General features: G+C 35.8%; 1 protein-coding gene across 2 annotated transcripts in view; it reads right to left on the bottom strand.

Moving 5' to 3' along the window:
- CYLC1 (cylicin 1) overlaps positions 1–17,943 on the bottom strand; it is a 43,898-nt gene extending 25,955 nt beyond the window's left edge. Inside the window, exon 1 of one of the 2 annotated variants that reach the window (XM_023202841.1) lies at positions 17,879–17,943. In XM_023202841.1, the coding sequence (XP_023058609.1) occupies positions 17,879–17,892 (14 nt within the window). In that variant the 5' untranslated portion in view covers positions 17,893–17,943. Of the gene's footprint in view, positions 1–17,875 lie in introns of both variants that reach the window. The other variant, XM_023202839.2, reaches the window with a different exon arrangement.
- Between the last annotated feature and the right edge of the window lie 1,252 nt (positions 17,944–19,195).

Here is a 19,195-nt window from a genome sequence, read left to right on the forward strand (position 1 = left end):
TTTTTTTTTTTTTTTTTTTTTGACTGATAGGCTATTTATTACTGCCTCAATTTCAGAAATCATTGTTGGTCTATTCAGGGATTCAATTTCTTTTTGTTTCACTATTGGGAATGTATACATCCAGGAATTTATCCATTTCTTCTAGATTTTCCAGCTTATTTTGCATAGAGGTGTTTATAGTACTCTCTAATGGTCGTTTGTGTTTCTGTGAAGTCAGTGTTGATATGCCCCTTATCATTTCTGATTGTGTCTATTTGATTCTTCTCTATATTCTTCTTTATTAGTCTGGTTAGCAGTTGGTCTATTTTATTATATTATTGAGATATCTTTTTAAAATTATTATTATTAATATTATGTTATTATTAAATAAATAAATAAATAAATAAATAAATAGCTCCTGGATTCCTTGATTTTTTGAAGGGCTTTTTTTGTGTCTCTATCTCCTTCAGTTCTACTCTGATCTTAGTTATTTCTCGTCTTCTGCTAGCTTTGGGGTTTGTTTGCTCTTGGTTCTCTAGTTATTTTAGTTGTGATGTTAGGGTGTTTATTTGAGATCTTTCCAGCTTTTGATGTGGGTATTGAGTGCTATAAGTTTCTCTCTTAACCCTGCTTTACCTGTGTACCAGAGATTCTAGTACATTGTCTCTGATCTCATTGGTTTCAAAGAACTTCTTGCTTTCTCCCTTAATTTTATTATTTACCCAGTATTCTTTCAGGAGCAGGTTCATTTTCCATGTAGCTGTGTGGTTTTGAGTGAGTTTCTTAATCTTTAGTTCTAATTTGATTAAGCTGTAATCTGAGAGACTGTTTGTTATGTTTTCAGTTCATTTGCATTTGCTGAGGAGTATTTCATTTCCAAATATGTGATAGATTTTAGAGTAAGTGCCATGTGGAACAGAGATAAATGCATATTCTGTTGGTTTTGGATGCAGAGTTCTGTAGGTATCTACCAGGTCAACTTGATCCAGAGCTGAGTTCAAGTCCTGAATAGCTTTGTTAATTTTCTGTCTTGATGATCTGTCTAATATTAACAGTGACTGTTAATGTCTCCCACTTTTATTGTTTGGGAGTCTAAGTTTCTTTTTAGGTCTCTAAACACTTTTTTTTTTTTTTAAATTTGGGAGCTCCTATATTGGGTATATACATATATTTAGAATAGTTAGCTCTTTTTGGATCCTTTGTCATTATGTAATGTCCTGTTTGTCTTTTTTGATCTTTGTTGAGTTAAAGCCTATTATGTCAGAAACTAAGACAGCAACATCTACTATTTTTCTGCTTTACATTTGCTTGGTAGATTTTCCTCCATCCCTTTTGTTGAGCATATGTGTGTCTTTGCACATGAGCTGGTTCTCTTGAAAACAGAACAACAAAGATTCTTGACTTTATCCAACTTGCTATTTTGTGTTTCTTCATAGGGACATTTAGCCCATTTACATTTAAGGTTAATATTGTCATGTATGTATTATATCCTATCACCATAATGCTAGCTGGTTACTTTGCAGACTTGTTGTGGTAGTTGCTTCATAGTGTTATTGGTCTGTGTACTTCAGTGTGTTTTTGTAGTGGCTGGTAACAATTTTTCCTTCCCATATTTAGTGCTTCCCTCAGGAGTTCCTGCAAGGCAGGCCTGGTGGTGACAAATTCCCTCAGTATTTGCTTGTCTGTAAAAGACTTTATTTCTCTTTTGCTCATGAAGCTTCATTTGGCCAGATATGGTATTCAGGGTTTAAAATTTTTTCTTTAAGAATAGTGAACATTGGCCCCAATCTTTTCTGGCTTGTGGCATTTCTGCTGAGAGCTCTGCTGTGATTCTGATGGGTTTCCCTTTGTAGGTGACCTGACCTTTCTCTCTGGCTGCCCTTAACATTTTTCTTTGTTTTAACCTTGGAGAATCTGATGATTGTGTCTTGAGGTTGATCTTTTCACAGAGTATCTTACTGGGGTTCTCTGGATTTCCTGAATTTGAATGTTGGCATGCTGTGTTAAGCTGGGGGAGTTTTCCTGGATGAGATCCTGAAGTATTTTATCCAGCTTGGTTTCAGTCTCCCTGTCTTCTTTAGGTACCCCAATCAGTCTCAGGTTTCATCTTTTTTACATAATCCCACAATTCTCAGAGGTTTTGTTTGTTCCTTTCATTCTTTTTTCTTTAATCTTGTCTGTCTGTCTTTCTCATTTCAGCAAGATAGCCTTGAATTTCTAAAATTCTTTCCTCCACTTTGTCTGTCTGGCTATTGATACTTGTGGTTGCATTGTGAAGTTCTTATGTTGTGTTTTTCAGCTTTATTAGGACATTTATATTTCTCTCTAAACAGTTATTCTGGTTAACAGCTCTTGTAATGTTTTATCATGGTTCTTAGCTTCTTTGCATTGAGATAGAACATGCTCCTTTAGCTCAGTGAAGTTTGCTGTTATCCACATTCTGAAGCCTATTTCTATTAGTTAATCCATCTCAGCCTCAGCCCAGTTCTATGACTTTGCTGACGAGGTGTTGTAATCATTAGGAGGAGAAAAGGCACTCTGGATTTTTGAGGTTTCAGTTTTTTATTTATTCTTTTCTTACCTTCTTGAGTTTATCTAGTTTCAATCTTTGAGGATGCTGATGTTTGGATAGGGTTTTTGTAGGGACTTTTGTTCATTCTGCTGTTGTTAATTACTGTTATTTTTCTTTTAACAGGCCTCTTTTCTGTAGGGCTGCTGTGGTTTGCTGGGGGTCCACTCCAGGTCCTATTGGCCTAGGCCTCTGCTGCCCCTGGAGGTGTCACCACTGGAGGCAGTAGAACAGCAAAGATGGTTGGTCTGCTACTTCTTCTGGGAGCTTCATCCCACAGGGTAACCAACCTGACACCAGAGGGAATGCTCCTAAAAAGGTGTCTAACAACCCATTGTGGGGGTCTCACACAGTCAGGAAGCATGGGATCACAGACTCACTTAACACAGCACTCTGACAGCCACTTAGCAGAGAGGGTGCCCTGTATTGGGAGGAATCTCACTCTTCTGGACTGTCTGAATTTCTCAGAGCCAGCAGGGGAAAAACTAAGTCCACTGATCTGTAGAGACTGTGGCCACTGCTCCCCTCAGGGGATCTGCCCCAGGGGGATCAGAGTTTTGTCCATAACGCCCTGTCTGGAGTTGCTGAAATTCCTGCAGGGAGGGCTTACCCAGTGGGTCTACGTCCAGCCAAAAGAGGCAGTCTGGCCGTGATCTGTCACAGCCACTGTGCTGTGCTGTGGGAACTTTCTCCTGGTCTAAACCACTCAGTCTCCCTGGCACCAACCAGGGGACTGGAGCTTCAGTGATGGCTGCCACCCCTCTGGCAAGGAGCTCAGTCATCTTAGGCAGCAGGCAGCCACAGAGATGGCTGTCACCCACCCTTCCAGGAGCTCAGTCATCTTAGGCAGTCTGCAGCCATGTGGCCTCTGAGAATCTGCACAGCTCTGTGCTTGGGATCCAAGGCCCTGGTGGCATGGGATCATGAGGGAATCTCCTGATCTTTGGGTTGCATAGATCTGTGGAAGAAGTGTGGTTTCCTGAGTGGGGTTGCACACTCACTACCTCCCTTGGGTGGGTGGGAACTCCCCTTGCCCCATGCAGCTCGCAGGTGGGCTATCACTCTGCCTTGCTTTTATACACTCTCCATGGGTCCTGCAAACTGCCTAATAGTCCCAATGAGAGAGAACCTGGATACCTTAGTTGCTGGTGCAGGATTCAGTCTCCGTTTTTGTTCTTGGTGGGAGCCTTCGACCGTAGCTATTTCTAGGTGGCTACTTAGCCCCTCCCTGCTGTAATGCTCTTATTTTTTATCTTTGTTAGTTTAAAGTCTGTTTTATCTGAAATTAGGGTTACAGCCCCAGCTTTTTGTCTGATTTCCATTTGTTTAGTTTATTTTCCTTCATCCCTTAATTTTGAGCCTATGGATGTCATTGCATGTAAGAAGCGTCTCTTAGAAATATCATACCATTGGGTCTTGCTTTTTTATATAGCTTTCTACCGTCTGTCTTTTAAATTGGGCATTTAGTCATTTACGTTTAAAGTTAATATTGATATATGTGGATTTGATCCTGACATGGTGTTGTTAGCTGGTCATTATGTTGACTTGTTTATGTGGTTACTTTATAGTGTCACTGATATATGTATTTAAGTGTGTTTTTGTGTTCATTGGTAATGTTTTCTTCTTTTCATATTTAGAGTTGTTTTCAAGATCTCTTGTAAGGCATGTCAGGCGGTAATATACTTCATCAGCATTTGCTTATCTGAGAAGGATCTTATTTCTCCTTTGCTTCAGAAGCTTCGTTTGGCTGGATGTGAAATTCTTGGTTGATTTTTTTTTTCTTTAAAAATGTCAAATATAGCGTCACAATCTCTTCTGGGTTTTAGGGTTTACACAATCTCTTCTGGGTTTTAGGGTTTAACAGTTCCACTGTTAGCCTGATGGGGTTTTCTTAGTAGGTTACCTGTCCTTTCTCTCTAGCTATCTTTAACATTCTTAAAGAAAGATTTTATTTTTATTATACTTTAAGTTCTAGGGTACATGTGCATATCGTGCAGGTTTGTTACATATGTATACTTATGCCATGTTGGTGTGCTGCACCCATCAACTCGTCAGCACCCATCAATTCATCAATATGGAACCAAAAAAGAGCCCGCATTGCCAAGACAATCCTAAGTCATAAGGACACAGCTGGAGGCGTCATGCTACCTGACTTCAAACTATACTACAAGGCTACAGTAACCAAAACAGCATGGTACTGGTACCAAAACAGAGATATAGACCAATGGAACAGAACAGAGTCCTCAGAAATAATACCACACATCTACAGCCATCTGATCTTTGACAAACCTGAGATAAACAAGAAATGGGGAAAGGATTCCCTATTTAATAAATGGTGCTGGGAAAATAGGCTAGCCATAAGTAGAAAGCTGAAACTGGATCCTTTCCTTACTCCTTATATGAAGATTAATTCAAGATGGATTAGAGACTTAAATGTTAGACCTAATACCATAAAAACCCTAGAAGAAAATCTAGGTAGTACCTTTCAGGACATAGGCATGGGCAAGGACTTCATGTCTAAAACACCAAAAGCAATGGCAGCAAAAGCCAAAATTGACAAATGGGATCTAATTAAACTAAAGAGCTTCTGCACAGCAAAAGAAACTACCATCAGAGTGAACAGGCAACCTACAGAATGGGAGAAAATTTTTGCAATCTACTCATCTGACAAAGGGCTAATTTCCAGAATCTACAAAGAACTCAAACAAATATACAAGAAAAAAACAAACAACCCCATCCAAAAGTGGGGAAAGGATATGAACAGACATTTCTCAAAAGAAGACATTCATACAGCCAACAGACACATGAAAAAATGCTCATCATCACTCGCCATCAGAGAAATGCAAATCAAAACCACAATGAGATACCATCTCACACCAGTTAGAATGGCAATCATTAAAAAATCAGGAAACAACAGGTGTTGGAGAGGATGTGGAGAAATAGGAACACTTTTACACTGTAGGTGGGATTGTAAACTAGTTCAACCATTATGGAAGACAGTGTGGCAATTCCTCAAGGATCTAGAACTAGATGTACCATATGACCCAGCCATCCCACTACTGGGTATATACCCAAAGGATTGTAAGAAAGATATTTTTAAACAAACAAAAACGATGATAATTTCATTGCAAGCAGAAAGCACTAAAGGAAATATTAATGAGATTTCTCCAGGCAGGAAAATATGACCTGAGATAATCCTCATTTAACACAAGATAAAATAAAGACCATCAAAAGAGCAAGTATAGAATATAAATATTATTTACAAATAATATTAATTATAATCTACTAAGTTTGGAATACATAAGTGTATAATAATAATAGTGTAACAATGTGGGTGGAATAAATTGAATTAAAGTGCAAGGTGCTTACATTTTTTGAGAACTAATGGAAATATTAATTCATACTAAACTATAAGATGTCAAAGATTAATCTAATCCCTGGAATAACAACAAATTAATAATAAAAGAATGTATAAATGATAATACAGGGGAAAATGTAATGAAAAAATATAAAACTAAAAGTAGTACTGTATAAACTCACAATTACAGTTGGAGCTTTAGCATACCTATCTTAATAACTAATCAAACAGAAATAAAATGTATATCAAAGGAGATATAGAAAACTTGAATAACGAAGTTTGACATCCTATAAAAACACTACACCAAACAATTGCATTATATATAATTTTTTTCAAATTCACATAGAACATTTAACAAAAGTGACCACATACTGGGGCATGAAGCAAGTCACAACAAGCATCAATGTATTGAGTTTATATGGCATATAATTGCAGACCTGCCCCAGTATAACCGGGCACCATGCAGGACCTCATGGCCCTAGGCTCCAGACTGCCTGGCATACTCAGTCTCCAGGTTTGCCCCCACTGCAGATGAGGCTGAAACCTGCAGACTCAAGGCCAGCACCCATGGATTGAGCGTCCAGGTCTATCTCAGTGCCAGACTAGCCCCCAGAGTTCTGGCTTGTTCCATAGACTCAGATTTCAGGCCTGCTCAAAGCTCCAGTCCTGCCTTACTGCCAGGCTGGCTGCCACAGCTCTAGTCACCAGGCTGGCACTTGAAGACCCCAAGTCCAGGCAACCACCACAGCCTTAGGCATCAGACTGTCCACAGGAGACTACCAACATAGACCAAAATTTCAAGCCTGCCGCAGCCCTATGATTGGCCCCCACAGTCCTAAAATATGGGCTGGCACTTGCAAACCCAGGCTCCACACCAACCCCCATGCCCTCAGGCCCCTGGTGGGCACCCATGGACCCAACCTCCAGGTTGGCCCCAATACCCAGGCTTAAGACCTACTCAGTGCCAGGCTTAGTCTTAATCATTAAAAGTTTTAATAATTAATAACGTACAGACACAGTGAATGCCAGGTCCAAATGTCTTCATTGAACCTTTCTTACAAATTCCTAAAAAAAAATTGTTTACAAACTCATTCAGAGAATAGAAAAGGAGGAAACATTTATAAATTTTTTTATGAAGGGAGCATAACCTAGATACCAACACCTGATAAATTCTTTAACACAAAGTAGAATTATAGGCCTACATCTTTTATAAACGTTTATGCCAAAATTCTTTTTTCTTATTTTTTTTTTGAGAAAGGGTATCTTTCTGTCACCCATACTGGAGTACAGTGGCATGGTCATTGCTCGTTGCAACTCTTTTAACTTGTGGGCTCAAGTGATCCTCCTGCTTTACTCTCCCAAGTAGCTAGGAGTACAGGGCACACTTCAATACCTGGCTGATTTTTATTTATTTTTTATTTTTTTGTAGAGACAGGATCTGATTATGTTGTCTAGACTGGTCTCAAATTATTGGCCTCAAGCAATCCTCGTACCTTGTCCTCCCATGGCACTGGAATTACTAGCATGAGACACCGTGTCAAGCTGATGCCAAAATCATTAAACATTTTTGGAAAATTTAATACATAGAAAGGATATTATATCACGACCAAATGGAGATTATTTCAGGTTGGTTTAACATATGAAATTGACTATATTAAGACAGTAAAGAAGAAAAAAACTATATGATCATTTCAACATGTAGAAAATAAAATTTGATATCTAACACTATTTATAATAAATCTTTAGCATAAAGAAGAAAAAATATATTATCATCTCAACATTGAGAAAAAATATTTGATAATATCTAACACTTATTTATGTAAATCTTTAGCAAACAAGGAAGAGACAAGAACTACCTTAATCTAATAATGGGAACCTACAGAAAACCTACAACAAATGTATTACTCTATAGTGAAAAGTTGGAAAATTTTCCCTGACCTCAGAAACAAGTAAAAGATGTTCACTAGTATAATTTTAATTTAACATGGTGATGGAAATTTTAGTGTGATAAGAAGAAAGATGAGGCAAGTAAAAATAAGTTAAAATCATAAGAAGAGAAAAAAGAAGAAATAAAACTGTCACTATTTAAACGGAGCATGACTGCTTACATAGAACATTCAAAATATCTATAGGGGCACTATTAAAATTAATGAGGGAATTTAGTGAGATTATTAGAGACAAAGATAAAATGTAATAATAGCCATTCTGACTGGTGTGAGACTGTATCTCATTGCGGTTTTCATTTGCATTTCTGTATTGATCTGTGATGCTGAGCTTTTAGCTATTTTTAAAAATTCAGAAAATAACAGATGTTGGTAAGGTTGTGGAGAAAAAGGAATGCTTATACACTGTTGGCAGGAGTATAAATTAGTTCAACCATTGTGAAAGAAAATGTGACAATTCCTTAAAGACTTAGAGGAAGAAATACAAATTGACCCAGCAATCCCATTACTGAGTATATACCTAAAGGAATAGAAATCATTCTATTATAAAGATAAATGCATGCTTATGTTCATTGCAACACTACTCACAATAGCAAAGACATGAAATGAACCCAAATGCCCATCAACGGTAGACTAGATTTAAAAAATGTGGTACATATCCACTATGGAATACTATGTAGCTATAAAAATGAATGAGATCATGTTCTTTGCAGGGCTATGGATGGAGTTGGGAGCTATTATCCTCAGCATACTAGAGCAGAAACAGAAAACCAAACACCATATGTTCTTACTTATAAATGGGAGCTGAATGATGAGAACACATGGACACGTAGAGTAGAGCAACACACACTGGGGTCTATCAGAGGATGGAGGGTAGGAGGAGGGAGAGGATCATAAAAAATAACTAATGGGTACCAGGCTTAATACCTGAGTGATTAAATAATCTGTACAGTGAACCACCATGACACAAGTTTACCTATATACCAAATGTGCACATATACTCCTGAGCTTTAAAAGTTAACAAAGAGATAAACTATAATTACCTTTCTATATACCATGAAAAAACATTTAGAAAATATTTTAGTAATGCCATTTATGCAATCAAATAAAAAATAGCAAATACCTAGAAATAAATATAAAAATATATATGTACAATAGTTTTATACTGAATAGTAGAAACTAATATTAAGATACATTTTAAAAAACTACCCAAATAGAAATATATAACATGTTAGAGTATGAAAGGCTCAGTAATACAAACTATAGCAATTATTTTCAAATTCAAGTATTAATTCAATGTAATCCCAATAATTGTTTAAATGTTTTTGTGATTACTGTCTAGTGATTCTACCATTTATACGGAAATAAAAGATTCAAGCATATACAAGACAATTTGGAAGTAAAATAACATGAAAGATATATAATGCCACATATTAACATAACAAGTTATTTTAAAGTGACAGTAATTGAGATAATGGAACATAGATAGAAAGACAAATAACTGATTAAGTTGAATGGAAAGCAAAATAAGAGACCTATATAGATACAGTCACACAAATTATACCAAAGTTTTCATGCACTGGAGAAAAATGGTGTTTTCAATAATGATTTTAATCAATTAAGTATCTACAAGGGGAAAAGTGTGATTCTTGACCACCATTTCACAATAAGTACCAGAATCAATCTCAGATAGACTGAAGACCTAAAGCTGAACTTTAAAATAATAAAAGTTCTAGGAGGTAACAAAGGAGGATATCTTAAGGATAGTAGAGTAGACAAATATTTATTAAACTGGGCATAAAATCTATAACCATGATGAAATATAGTGATATATTGAACTCCCATTATCCAGTTATTACAAACTGTACCAGTTTTTCCTTCTCTAATAATGGAAAGAGAAAATAGATAAATAAATAAATAAATAAAATACACATTTCTTTGAACATCATGACAAAGATTCTTTAGAGAAATAGTATGGTTATGACAACAATAGGAATAATAGGTAATATTTTCATTATGCTTTTATAGTGTTTCAGTGTTCATAATAAACTTTCAAATATGTAATGCTTTAATGTAGTTGAATAATTATATTTGCTTGATTTGATCTGGGGTGAAATCCTGCTCTTAAAATCTTGTATCCCTTCTCAGTTTATGCACTCTCTATTTCAAATCTACTCTTTATAAAGATAACTTTCTTCTTGTCCTATTGTTTTTGCACCATTTATGTTTAATTCATCACTTTTCTTTAAAGTTTATTTCCTGATAATCAAATGAATTTAATCCTCAAACTTAGACAAGAAATTATGCTGTAGTTTTCACTAAATTATTCATTCAACAATTGAATATTAAGTATTGTTGAAGGCTGAACAATAAAAAAAAATCCACACTTTAATTTCTAGCACCTGTGCATGTTATCGTATATGGCAAACGGGACTTTGCATAAGCGGTTAAACTGAGAGTCTTGAGACTGGGAGGTTATCTGGATTGTTCAAGAGGGCACAAAATGTAATCACCAAAACTATTATAAGAGGAAGAAAAGAGGGTCAGAGGAGGAGAAAGCAAAGTGATTATGAAAGCAGAGATTGGAGTGGTGCACTTTGAAGGAGGAAGAATGGGGACTAGCCAAAAATTATGAGTAGCCACTGAAAGGTAAAAAAGGCAAGGAAATAGATTTTCCCCTCAGAGGTTAGAAGAAATCAGCCTTACTAACACCTTGATTTTAGCTCAGTGAAATAGATTTTAGATTTCAGACCTCCACAACTGTAAAACTATGTTGTTTCAGCTACTATGTTTGTGACAATTTTCCACAACAACAATAGAAAATTAATGCAAATGTTGGTACCAGGAGTGGTTGTTGCTGTAATATATATTTAAAGATGTAGAAGTAGTTTTGGAACTGGGCATTGGAAAGACATTAAAATAATTTTAAGGAATGTGATAGATAAAGCCTTGATTGCCTTGAATAAAACTGCTAGAAAATATGGATGTCGAATACTTTGTTGGTGAAAACTCAGAGAAAGTGAGGAACATTGTAGAAGAAAGCCTACATCATCTTTGAGAATACATAAATCATCATAAAAAGACTTGATGAAATATGGATTTTAAAGATGTTGCTGGTGAGAACTCAGGAGGTAGTGAAAAACATGTTATTGAAGACTGGGGGAAAGATAATGCCATCTGTATAGTGGCAGAAACAGCTGAACTGTGTTCTACAGTTATGTGAAGAACATAAGTAATGAACTAGGATATTCAGTTGAGGAGATTTTCAAGGAAAGCATTGAATGTATAATGCAGTTTCTTTTTGCCGCCTATAGTAAAATGAGAAGGAAAATAAATATAATTAAGGGAAGAATTGCTATGCAAACAATCACCAGGACTTAATTATTTGGGAAATTCTCACTGTACACAGACTTTGAAAGATGATAAATTAAGGTTCACTGTCAGGGAATTGTTCTCCAGAGAGAGTGCTGAGTGGGGCTGGACAATATTTTGCTAGTGCTGGAAGATAAAGCATGTTACTTAAGGATCTGATCAACCATCTCCGCAAAAGCCAGGAATATAGACTAAATGTCTAAAAATATTTTCTGTATAAACATCTGTGGAGGAACCTTTTTTTAATGGCTGGTATCCTCATAGTATACACAAGAGAAGCACAAGTTTCTGAGAATGTTATACCAGCAGAAACACTGAGAGTTTGGGATGAAAAGGGATGAGAGAGGAAGGATGAAAGAATTAAACTGATAAATCTATACAGGCAGGAATCAGGCAGGCAGAGCGACTCAGTTGCAAACATGTGCTATCCTTTAAGAAATATGATGGCTAACTCTGAGGATAGAGCTAAAAGCCCAGGGGTGGAGCCATGGGCCAAGGTAGTGGAATCTCAAGCCTCAGTAGATTATTCACAGACATTGATATCTAACGGAGTTTACTCAGTTTGACTTAGAAATCGCTTGAGGCCAATGATTCCATTTTTTTGTTTTGTTTTGTTTTATGTTCCCGTTTTATGGAGTCAAAATGTCTATGATTGTTATTCTGTCCATGTTCAATCATTGTATTTTTGGAGCAGAAAATGTGTTTTTTAATTTTACAGTTATACAGATATAGGGTAATTTCACCTCAGGATGGAACATATACAGAATCTCACTATACTTGACTTAGATGATTTACACTATAGCAACTGGGTTTTTAGTACTGATGATATTTGCATATGATATTGGACTTGAGTTAATACTGAAATGAGGTGATAGTTTTGTAGATGTTAGTTTAGCTTTGAGTGACTGTATTTGCATGTGGGATAGAAATGAATATTTGGGGTTCAAGACAGACTGTAGTAGGCTGAATAATATACCCTAAAGACACCAATTTTCTAATCCCTTATTGGGGAAACCCACCACCGATATTCAATGTGGGTCCTTTTCTATTTTCCCTAAGTGTTGACTGGTCTGAGAAATAAAGGGAAAGAGTACAAAGGAGAGAAATTTTAAAGCTGGGTGTCCGGGGGAGACATCACATGTAGGCAGGTTCCATGATGCCCCCTGAGCTTTAAAACCAGCAAGTTTTTATTAGCAATTTTCAAAAGGGAGGGAGTGTACGAATAGGATGTGGGTCACAGAGATCACATGCTTCAGGGGCGACAAAAGATCATAAGGCAGGAGGTCAGGGCGAGACCACAAGGTCAGGGTGAAACTAGAATCACTAATGAACTTCCATGTCCAGCTGTGCAGGCATTGTCACTGATAAACAAGGTTCAAGTGCAGAGAACTGGTTTGACTACAATTTGTCAGGCTGGAGTCTCCTAATCCTAGCAAGCCTGAGGGTGCTGCAGGAGACTAGGGTGTGTTTCAACCCTATTTACATCTGCATAAGGCAGACACTGCCAGGTCGGCCATTTTAGAGGCCCTGCCCTGGGAATACATTCTTTTCACAGGGCTGTTAATTATTAATATTCAGCGATATTTATCTTACCTGTTTTTGGTAATAAGAGAGATATGGCTCTATTCCGCCAGGCCCACAAACAGTCAGACTTTAAAGTTATCTCCTTTGTTCCCTGAAAATCGCTGTTATCATGTTCTTAAATTGCTGGATTTCATATTCAAATGCACATGCTCTACAAACAATTTGTGCAGTTAACACAGTCATCACAGGGTCCTGAAGCAACATTCATCCTCCACTTACAAAGATGACGGGATTAAGAGATTAAAGTAAAGACAGGCGTAAGAAATTATAAAAGTATTAATTTGGGGAACTAATAAATGTCCATGAAATCTTCACAATTTATGTTCTTCTGCTGTGCTTTCAGCCGATTCCTCCCTTCAGGGTCCCTGACTTCCTGCAACAATCCTGGAAGTTATGAATCTTATCTTACATGGCAAATGACAATTTGCAGGTGCGATTAAAATCTTAGATTATCCCGGTGGGTCCTAAGTGTTATTACAATTGTGCATATAAGAAATAGGTAAAAGAAGATTTGATTACAGAAGAAATGCAATACGATGACATTGAAGAGATCAGAATGATGCAGTCAAAAACCAAGAAATGCTAGCAGCCATGAGAAGCAAAAAAAGGCAGGGAATACAATCACTTCTGATGCCTTCAGAAAGAATCAGCCTTTCCAATAACTTGATTTTAGCTCTGAATGACTCATTTTGTACTTATGTCTTGCAGAAATGTAAGGGATTAAATTTCTATCATTTTAATCCACAAAGTATATGGCAATTTTTTACAGAGGCAATATGAAACTAATCAAGGTAACACGCACAGAGGTTTTAGCAATAATCTAAATAAGAGATCAAAATGGTTTAGAGTTGATGGCAGAACTGATGTTGGGACTAAATTCTAGATATATTTTAAAGGTAATCCCTATAGGATTTGGTGATGTACTGGATGTTCACTGCTAGAGAAAGAGGGCAATTGAGGATGACGCCAAAGGTATGTTGGAGTGTGTGTGTGTGTGTGTGTGTGTGTGTGTGTGTATGCATGTGTATGTTTGCTTAAACAACTGAGTGAATAGTAGTGCTAATTTCTGAGATGCAGAATACTTATGGATGAGCAGGTTTAGAAGGGGTATAAAATAATAATTTCATTTTGCACATATTAAGTTGGAGATATATATTAGACATCTAAGTGGAATTGTCAATAAATTGGTTGTACATATAAATCTGAAAATTAGAGGTGTGGTCTGGAACAGAGATATAAATTTAGAATTCATCAGCATTTAGATGGGATATAAAGTCATTAGACTGGATGATACTGTATACTAAATGCTTGTAGATAAGAAAAAAAGAAGTCCGAGATCTAAGTTTTTGGGCTATTCAACATTTATAGATTGAAGAGGTGAAGAGAAACCAGCAACAGAGGCTGATAAGGAATAGTAATATAATAGAAGGGAAACCAAGAAAGCAGAGTGGCATGATAACCAAGAGAAGAATATTTCATGAACGGGGTCAGTTGTATCAAGTGCTGCTAGTGGAACTGTGAATGTAAAAGCCATTCCATGGAATGGTAAGGACAAAATCTGAAATAAGTCTGGGAGAGAAAAGAAAGTAGTAATAGTGATTATCTCCATTAATGGATCTGGGAATCTAGTATAGGAGAGTGAATTTTGCCAACTCTCCTTTTGTTCTTTTTGAATTATCCACCATATATATGCATTCAATTTTTCAATTAAAATATAGTTTAAAAAGAGATTGTTAGTTGGAGAAAAGGAAGTGAAGATAACTAATATGAATAATTCTTTCCAAGAGATTTTCTATACAAAGATGATGGAAAATGGGGTGGGAGCTGGAACAGGCTGTGAAGGAAAAGGGATTTTTTAAGTGGAAATGGGATTTTTTTAAATGGTAGGAGTTGCTAATTTTTTTCTGAACACTGATGGGACAAAATCTACAAAGAGTTAAGAAAAAATGATGATATAGAAGAATATGAGTTAACAAAAAAGCTATATGCATAAATAGTGAAGAAAATCCAATCCTGTGTTATGAGTTGAATTACGTTCCCCAAATTTATATTCAAGTTCTAACATCTGGTACTTGTGAATATTACTTTATTTGGTATTGGATCTTTGCAGGAGTAATCAAATAAAGATGAGATCATACTGAATTAAGTTGTGCCCTAATCTAGTGACTAGTGTTCTTACAAGAAAAGAAAATCTTTTTATTATCAGAACAAAGGGAGAAAGAGACATAGACAAAAAGTGGATGCCATGTGATGATGACGGCAGATATTGGTGCAATGCATCTACAAGCCACACAATACCAGGAACTGCCAGAAACTATGAGAGAGAGGCATGGAACAGAGTCTCCTTTAGAACCTCTAGAGTAAACCAATCCTGCTGATACCTTGATTTTGGACTCGTAGTCTCCAGAACTGTGAGACAATATATAATGGTTTAAGCCAATCAGTTTCTGGTAGTTTCTTACAGTAGCCTTCAGGAACTAGTATACCTAGTTAGAGGAGTTAAATATAACAAGAAGGAAAGCATCTGCTCTAATAGGACTGAAGGTGGGGTACTGGGGTAAAGATGAACGCAGACTACAGCCAGGTAGCATTAATGGCCCACTTGAAGTTTGTCATTTTATATTTAAATTGAAGATAATTATTATGGTTACACAGTTTTTTTTTTTTTTTTTCTCATCCACATTTATCTTGCAAAGGAGTGGGGCATAATTAGAGGTTTAAATTTGTTAAAAATTAAGCTTTTTTTCAGCAAAGATGTCCAAAAAGAGAGTGGGGTAAAGGGAGCTGAGGATATAGTCAAGGAAATATTTGTGCTAATTCACCATGAGCCTGTAAAAATCTAAGATAGGAAAAGATTTATGACAGGCAACAGAAGAAAAGCCACAGAAAGGTTATTAGCAAGGAACAGGGAAAAGGTAGTAGAATCAATGATCAGTCTTAGAGGTAGAATTGCTGAAATGAGATTATTAGAGGTACCTGAGGTATCAGTTGGAGAGTGGAATGTTTGAATTTGAGATTTTGGATGGATATGTGCAGTAGTAAACCACTAAAGTACGATGTAAGACAAAATAACTGGAGAAGAGAAAGTTAAATAATTAAAATATTAGATATGAGATTGATCATCTAATAGTAAAATTACTAGAAATTAAGACAAAGGTACTTTTGGAGAAAGTGATAGCCAGACTGAAAATCATCACAAAATGAAGCAGAATACTAGGAGTTAGGTCATGAATACCACAAGGAAAGGTCACAGGTGATATAAGTTGATGACATGAGATTCAAAGCTGGCTATTTTGGGAAGTAAGAAAGGAGAATGACCTGGAAATAGCATTGAGGAATAAAGCCGACATCTATTGCGTTTTGGGGTTCAGTGGTAGGAGAGGATGTAGGAAGGAAAACATCAACCCCTCTTGAAGGCTGCAGGAAAAGCAATGAATTTGAGAGAGAGTTGGGTTTCAGATACAGCAAGAGGACAGAGTTATAATTCAGATAGGAGGCAGAGGAGGACATACAGGGTGTTGCTAATGACAGTGAATTTCAAAGAGATAATGCCTAATGGTGACATACACCTGAGATCTTTGTGATCTAAGAGGGAAGATCATATGTAGGCAGCATCAAGCTAGAAATGTCTTTGTAAAAGTGCTAGTGATTTGAGAAGCTCACTTTGGGGAGCTCAATTTTAATCTCTGGATCAAATTTCTTCTCTCTCTCTCTCTCTCTCTCTGTCTCTGTCTCTCTCTCTCTCTCTCTGTCTCCTAGGCTGGAATGCAGTGGCGCGATCTCCATTCACTGCAAGCTCCGCCCCCTGGGTTCATGCCATTCTCCTGCCTCAGCCTCCCTAGTGGCTGGGACTACAGGCGCCCACCACCACACCTGGCTAATTTTTTTTTTGTATTTTTAGTAGAGCCAGGGTTTCACCGTGTTCGCCAGGATGGTCTCGATCTCCTGACATCGTGGTCCACCCGCCTCGGCCTCCCAAAGTGCTGGGATTACAGGAGAGAGCCACCACGCCCGGCCCCCTCTTTTTCTTTCTTTCAAACTTATTGAATTTTCATTTTCTAAAAGTAATACACACTAATAGAAAAAAATATGAACATTACAGACATGTATCATTTAAAGAGGGAAAATGTCTACAGTTCCTTTCTATGGAATAATTCTCCAAAGTTTGAATTTCTGAGTGAAATATTTTCTGAATTAGCTTTTTGCTATTGAATTTGTGCACTTTTTAATGTTTACTGGCGATTAAAATTTTTTTCCTATAAATTGCCTGGTCATATACCCCATATTTTTATTCCACATTAATTGTATTTTTTTCACAGACTTTACAAGTGTTTTATATTAGGTTGTACCATATGAAATTTCCAATTTTTTAGGTCAAAATAGTTTAATACAAGCAATCTCATATATTTCAATTTAATAAACATGGGATATTATCTGGTAGTTGTAAGTTAGCATGGCTTACATTATCTTAATTTTTAAATTACTTTCAGAAATATTCTTTAAGAGGAGATTGACTTTTAAAATAAAAAACAACACTACAGCAACTAAAGGCTTCAGAAAAACTGTTTAATTCCATATGAATAATACTTTATCTTCTACTTAATGATGTCTTCAAAAAATAAACTTACTATACTTTCTTGGACATAATAATGTATTTATCAGAAAAATAGAATGGTCTAACTTTACCTACACATACATTTAAGTTTACCAAACTAGCATACATAGTCTTACTACATTGTGTCCTGCTTTACATTTTAAAGTGCTTTCACATTAGTTTATTGTTTTCATGATTCCTAAAACAAGATGTAGTAATAAGAAACTGAGACTCAGAGAGACAAAACAGTCAAGATTCATAGGTATTTTGTAAAAAAGACTGCACACCTGAAATTTCAAAGCAAAACATCTAAGATATTATTGAAAATTTCATATCTCTGTTTAAAATACAAATTCTAATTTATAAATAAAACGACTATGAAAGAAACATTCTTTATAGTTAAACATATACATTTGTAGCCAAATTGAGCATATTGGTTATTTGAAATACTAAAAAGAATTAAAAAGAGGACTTACAACCTTGGAAGAGACATTTCCCCTGCCTGTATGTTGCCTGGACTTGAGCATAGTAAGTTGAAACTGGTGATGTTGAGTGATGACATCATAATGGGATTGTAAGCAAAATAAATTTAAAGGGGACAGAGCAGTAATATTTTAAAGTGCACAGGTGCTTTTGAAACCTATTCTTAAATTGTGGGAGTGTTCACCCTCAACTTTTTAAAGTTTGAACTGAATTAGTCAGTATTCATTAATTGAATCTACCTGTTTGGTTTATTGAATAATTATTTTTTATCGTCCTATTTTAACACTAGCTTTGAATGTGCATGGGTGCATAAAGATGTGTTTATGTGTGTGCATTTGTGTGTGGAAAAGAGATATATGTGCTGAAAGGAAAATAGAAGAATGTAAATTTTCCTCTAAAAAGAGCAGTGGTAGCTTACTACATTTTCTTCACTTTTAGGCTTTTCTCTCCTACAACTTTTTCGTACATTTATAGTGGTATTTCCATAAAAGAACTTGAAGATATTCTTAGATATGTAAATTCAGCAAAAGTAAACTATCTTTTAAACTACTATTGACAAATCTGAAAAACACTTTTCACCCAAAGCTTAAAACAACTCTTATTATGTACAGAGTTGTGTTAGAACAAGTTATAAACAGCTACTTGGTATATAAAACTCATAAATGTGAATTATTCATTATAGATAAGAAACCTTTCAAGGAAGGTAGGAATTTTATACAGGTAAAATCGTCCATGTGTTTTAGTTAACAGTGACCATACTTCTAGCCAGAGGAGAAAAAGCAATTCATTACTTCTTATTTTTCACCACTTTTTGTCATTGAATCTTTATTTCATTTTTGAAAGTTTATATCTCTTATATAATAATGATATTTTATTTTTAATGAAAAAAATGTGATCCAAGACACCAAGATAATTTTTACCTGAGCACTACAAAGCAGTATATCTCATAACTTTTTCATTGACCAAACTAATTTCACAAGCTAGTGAAATAGCATTGTCTTAAGGAAAGTAATATAAAGCCATTTAATTTATAAGTAAAAATGCACCACTATTATGTATTTGAAAGCAATATTAACTATGAGTTAAAAGCCATAAAAATGTAATTTCACTCCTGTGGTAGAGTAAATTCATTCCTAAGTAAATTAATATTTAGCACAAAGGCATTCATTACAGTTCTACATAAATATTAAAATCTAGAAATACTGTAAATGTTCAAAACTAGGGAATGGTTTCAGTAAATCACTACATTTTCATGACAGTAGGAATCATGTTCATTTTGCTCATCAGCATATACTTAACATTTACCTGAAAAA

This window comes from Piliocolobus tephrosceles, chromosome 12 (genome assembly GCF_002776525.5).
Source record: "Piliocolobus tephrosceles isolate RC106 chromosome 12, ASM277652v3, whole genome shotgun sequence".
Lineage (NCBI taxonomy): Eukaryota > Metazoa > Chordata > Mammalia > Primates > Cercopithecidae > Piliocolobus > Piliocolobus tephrosceles.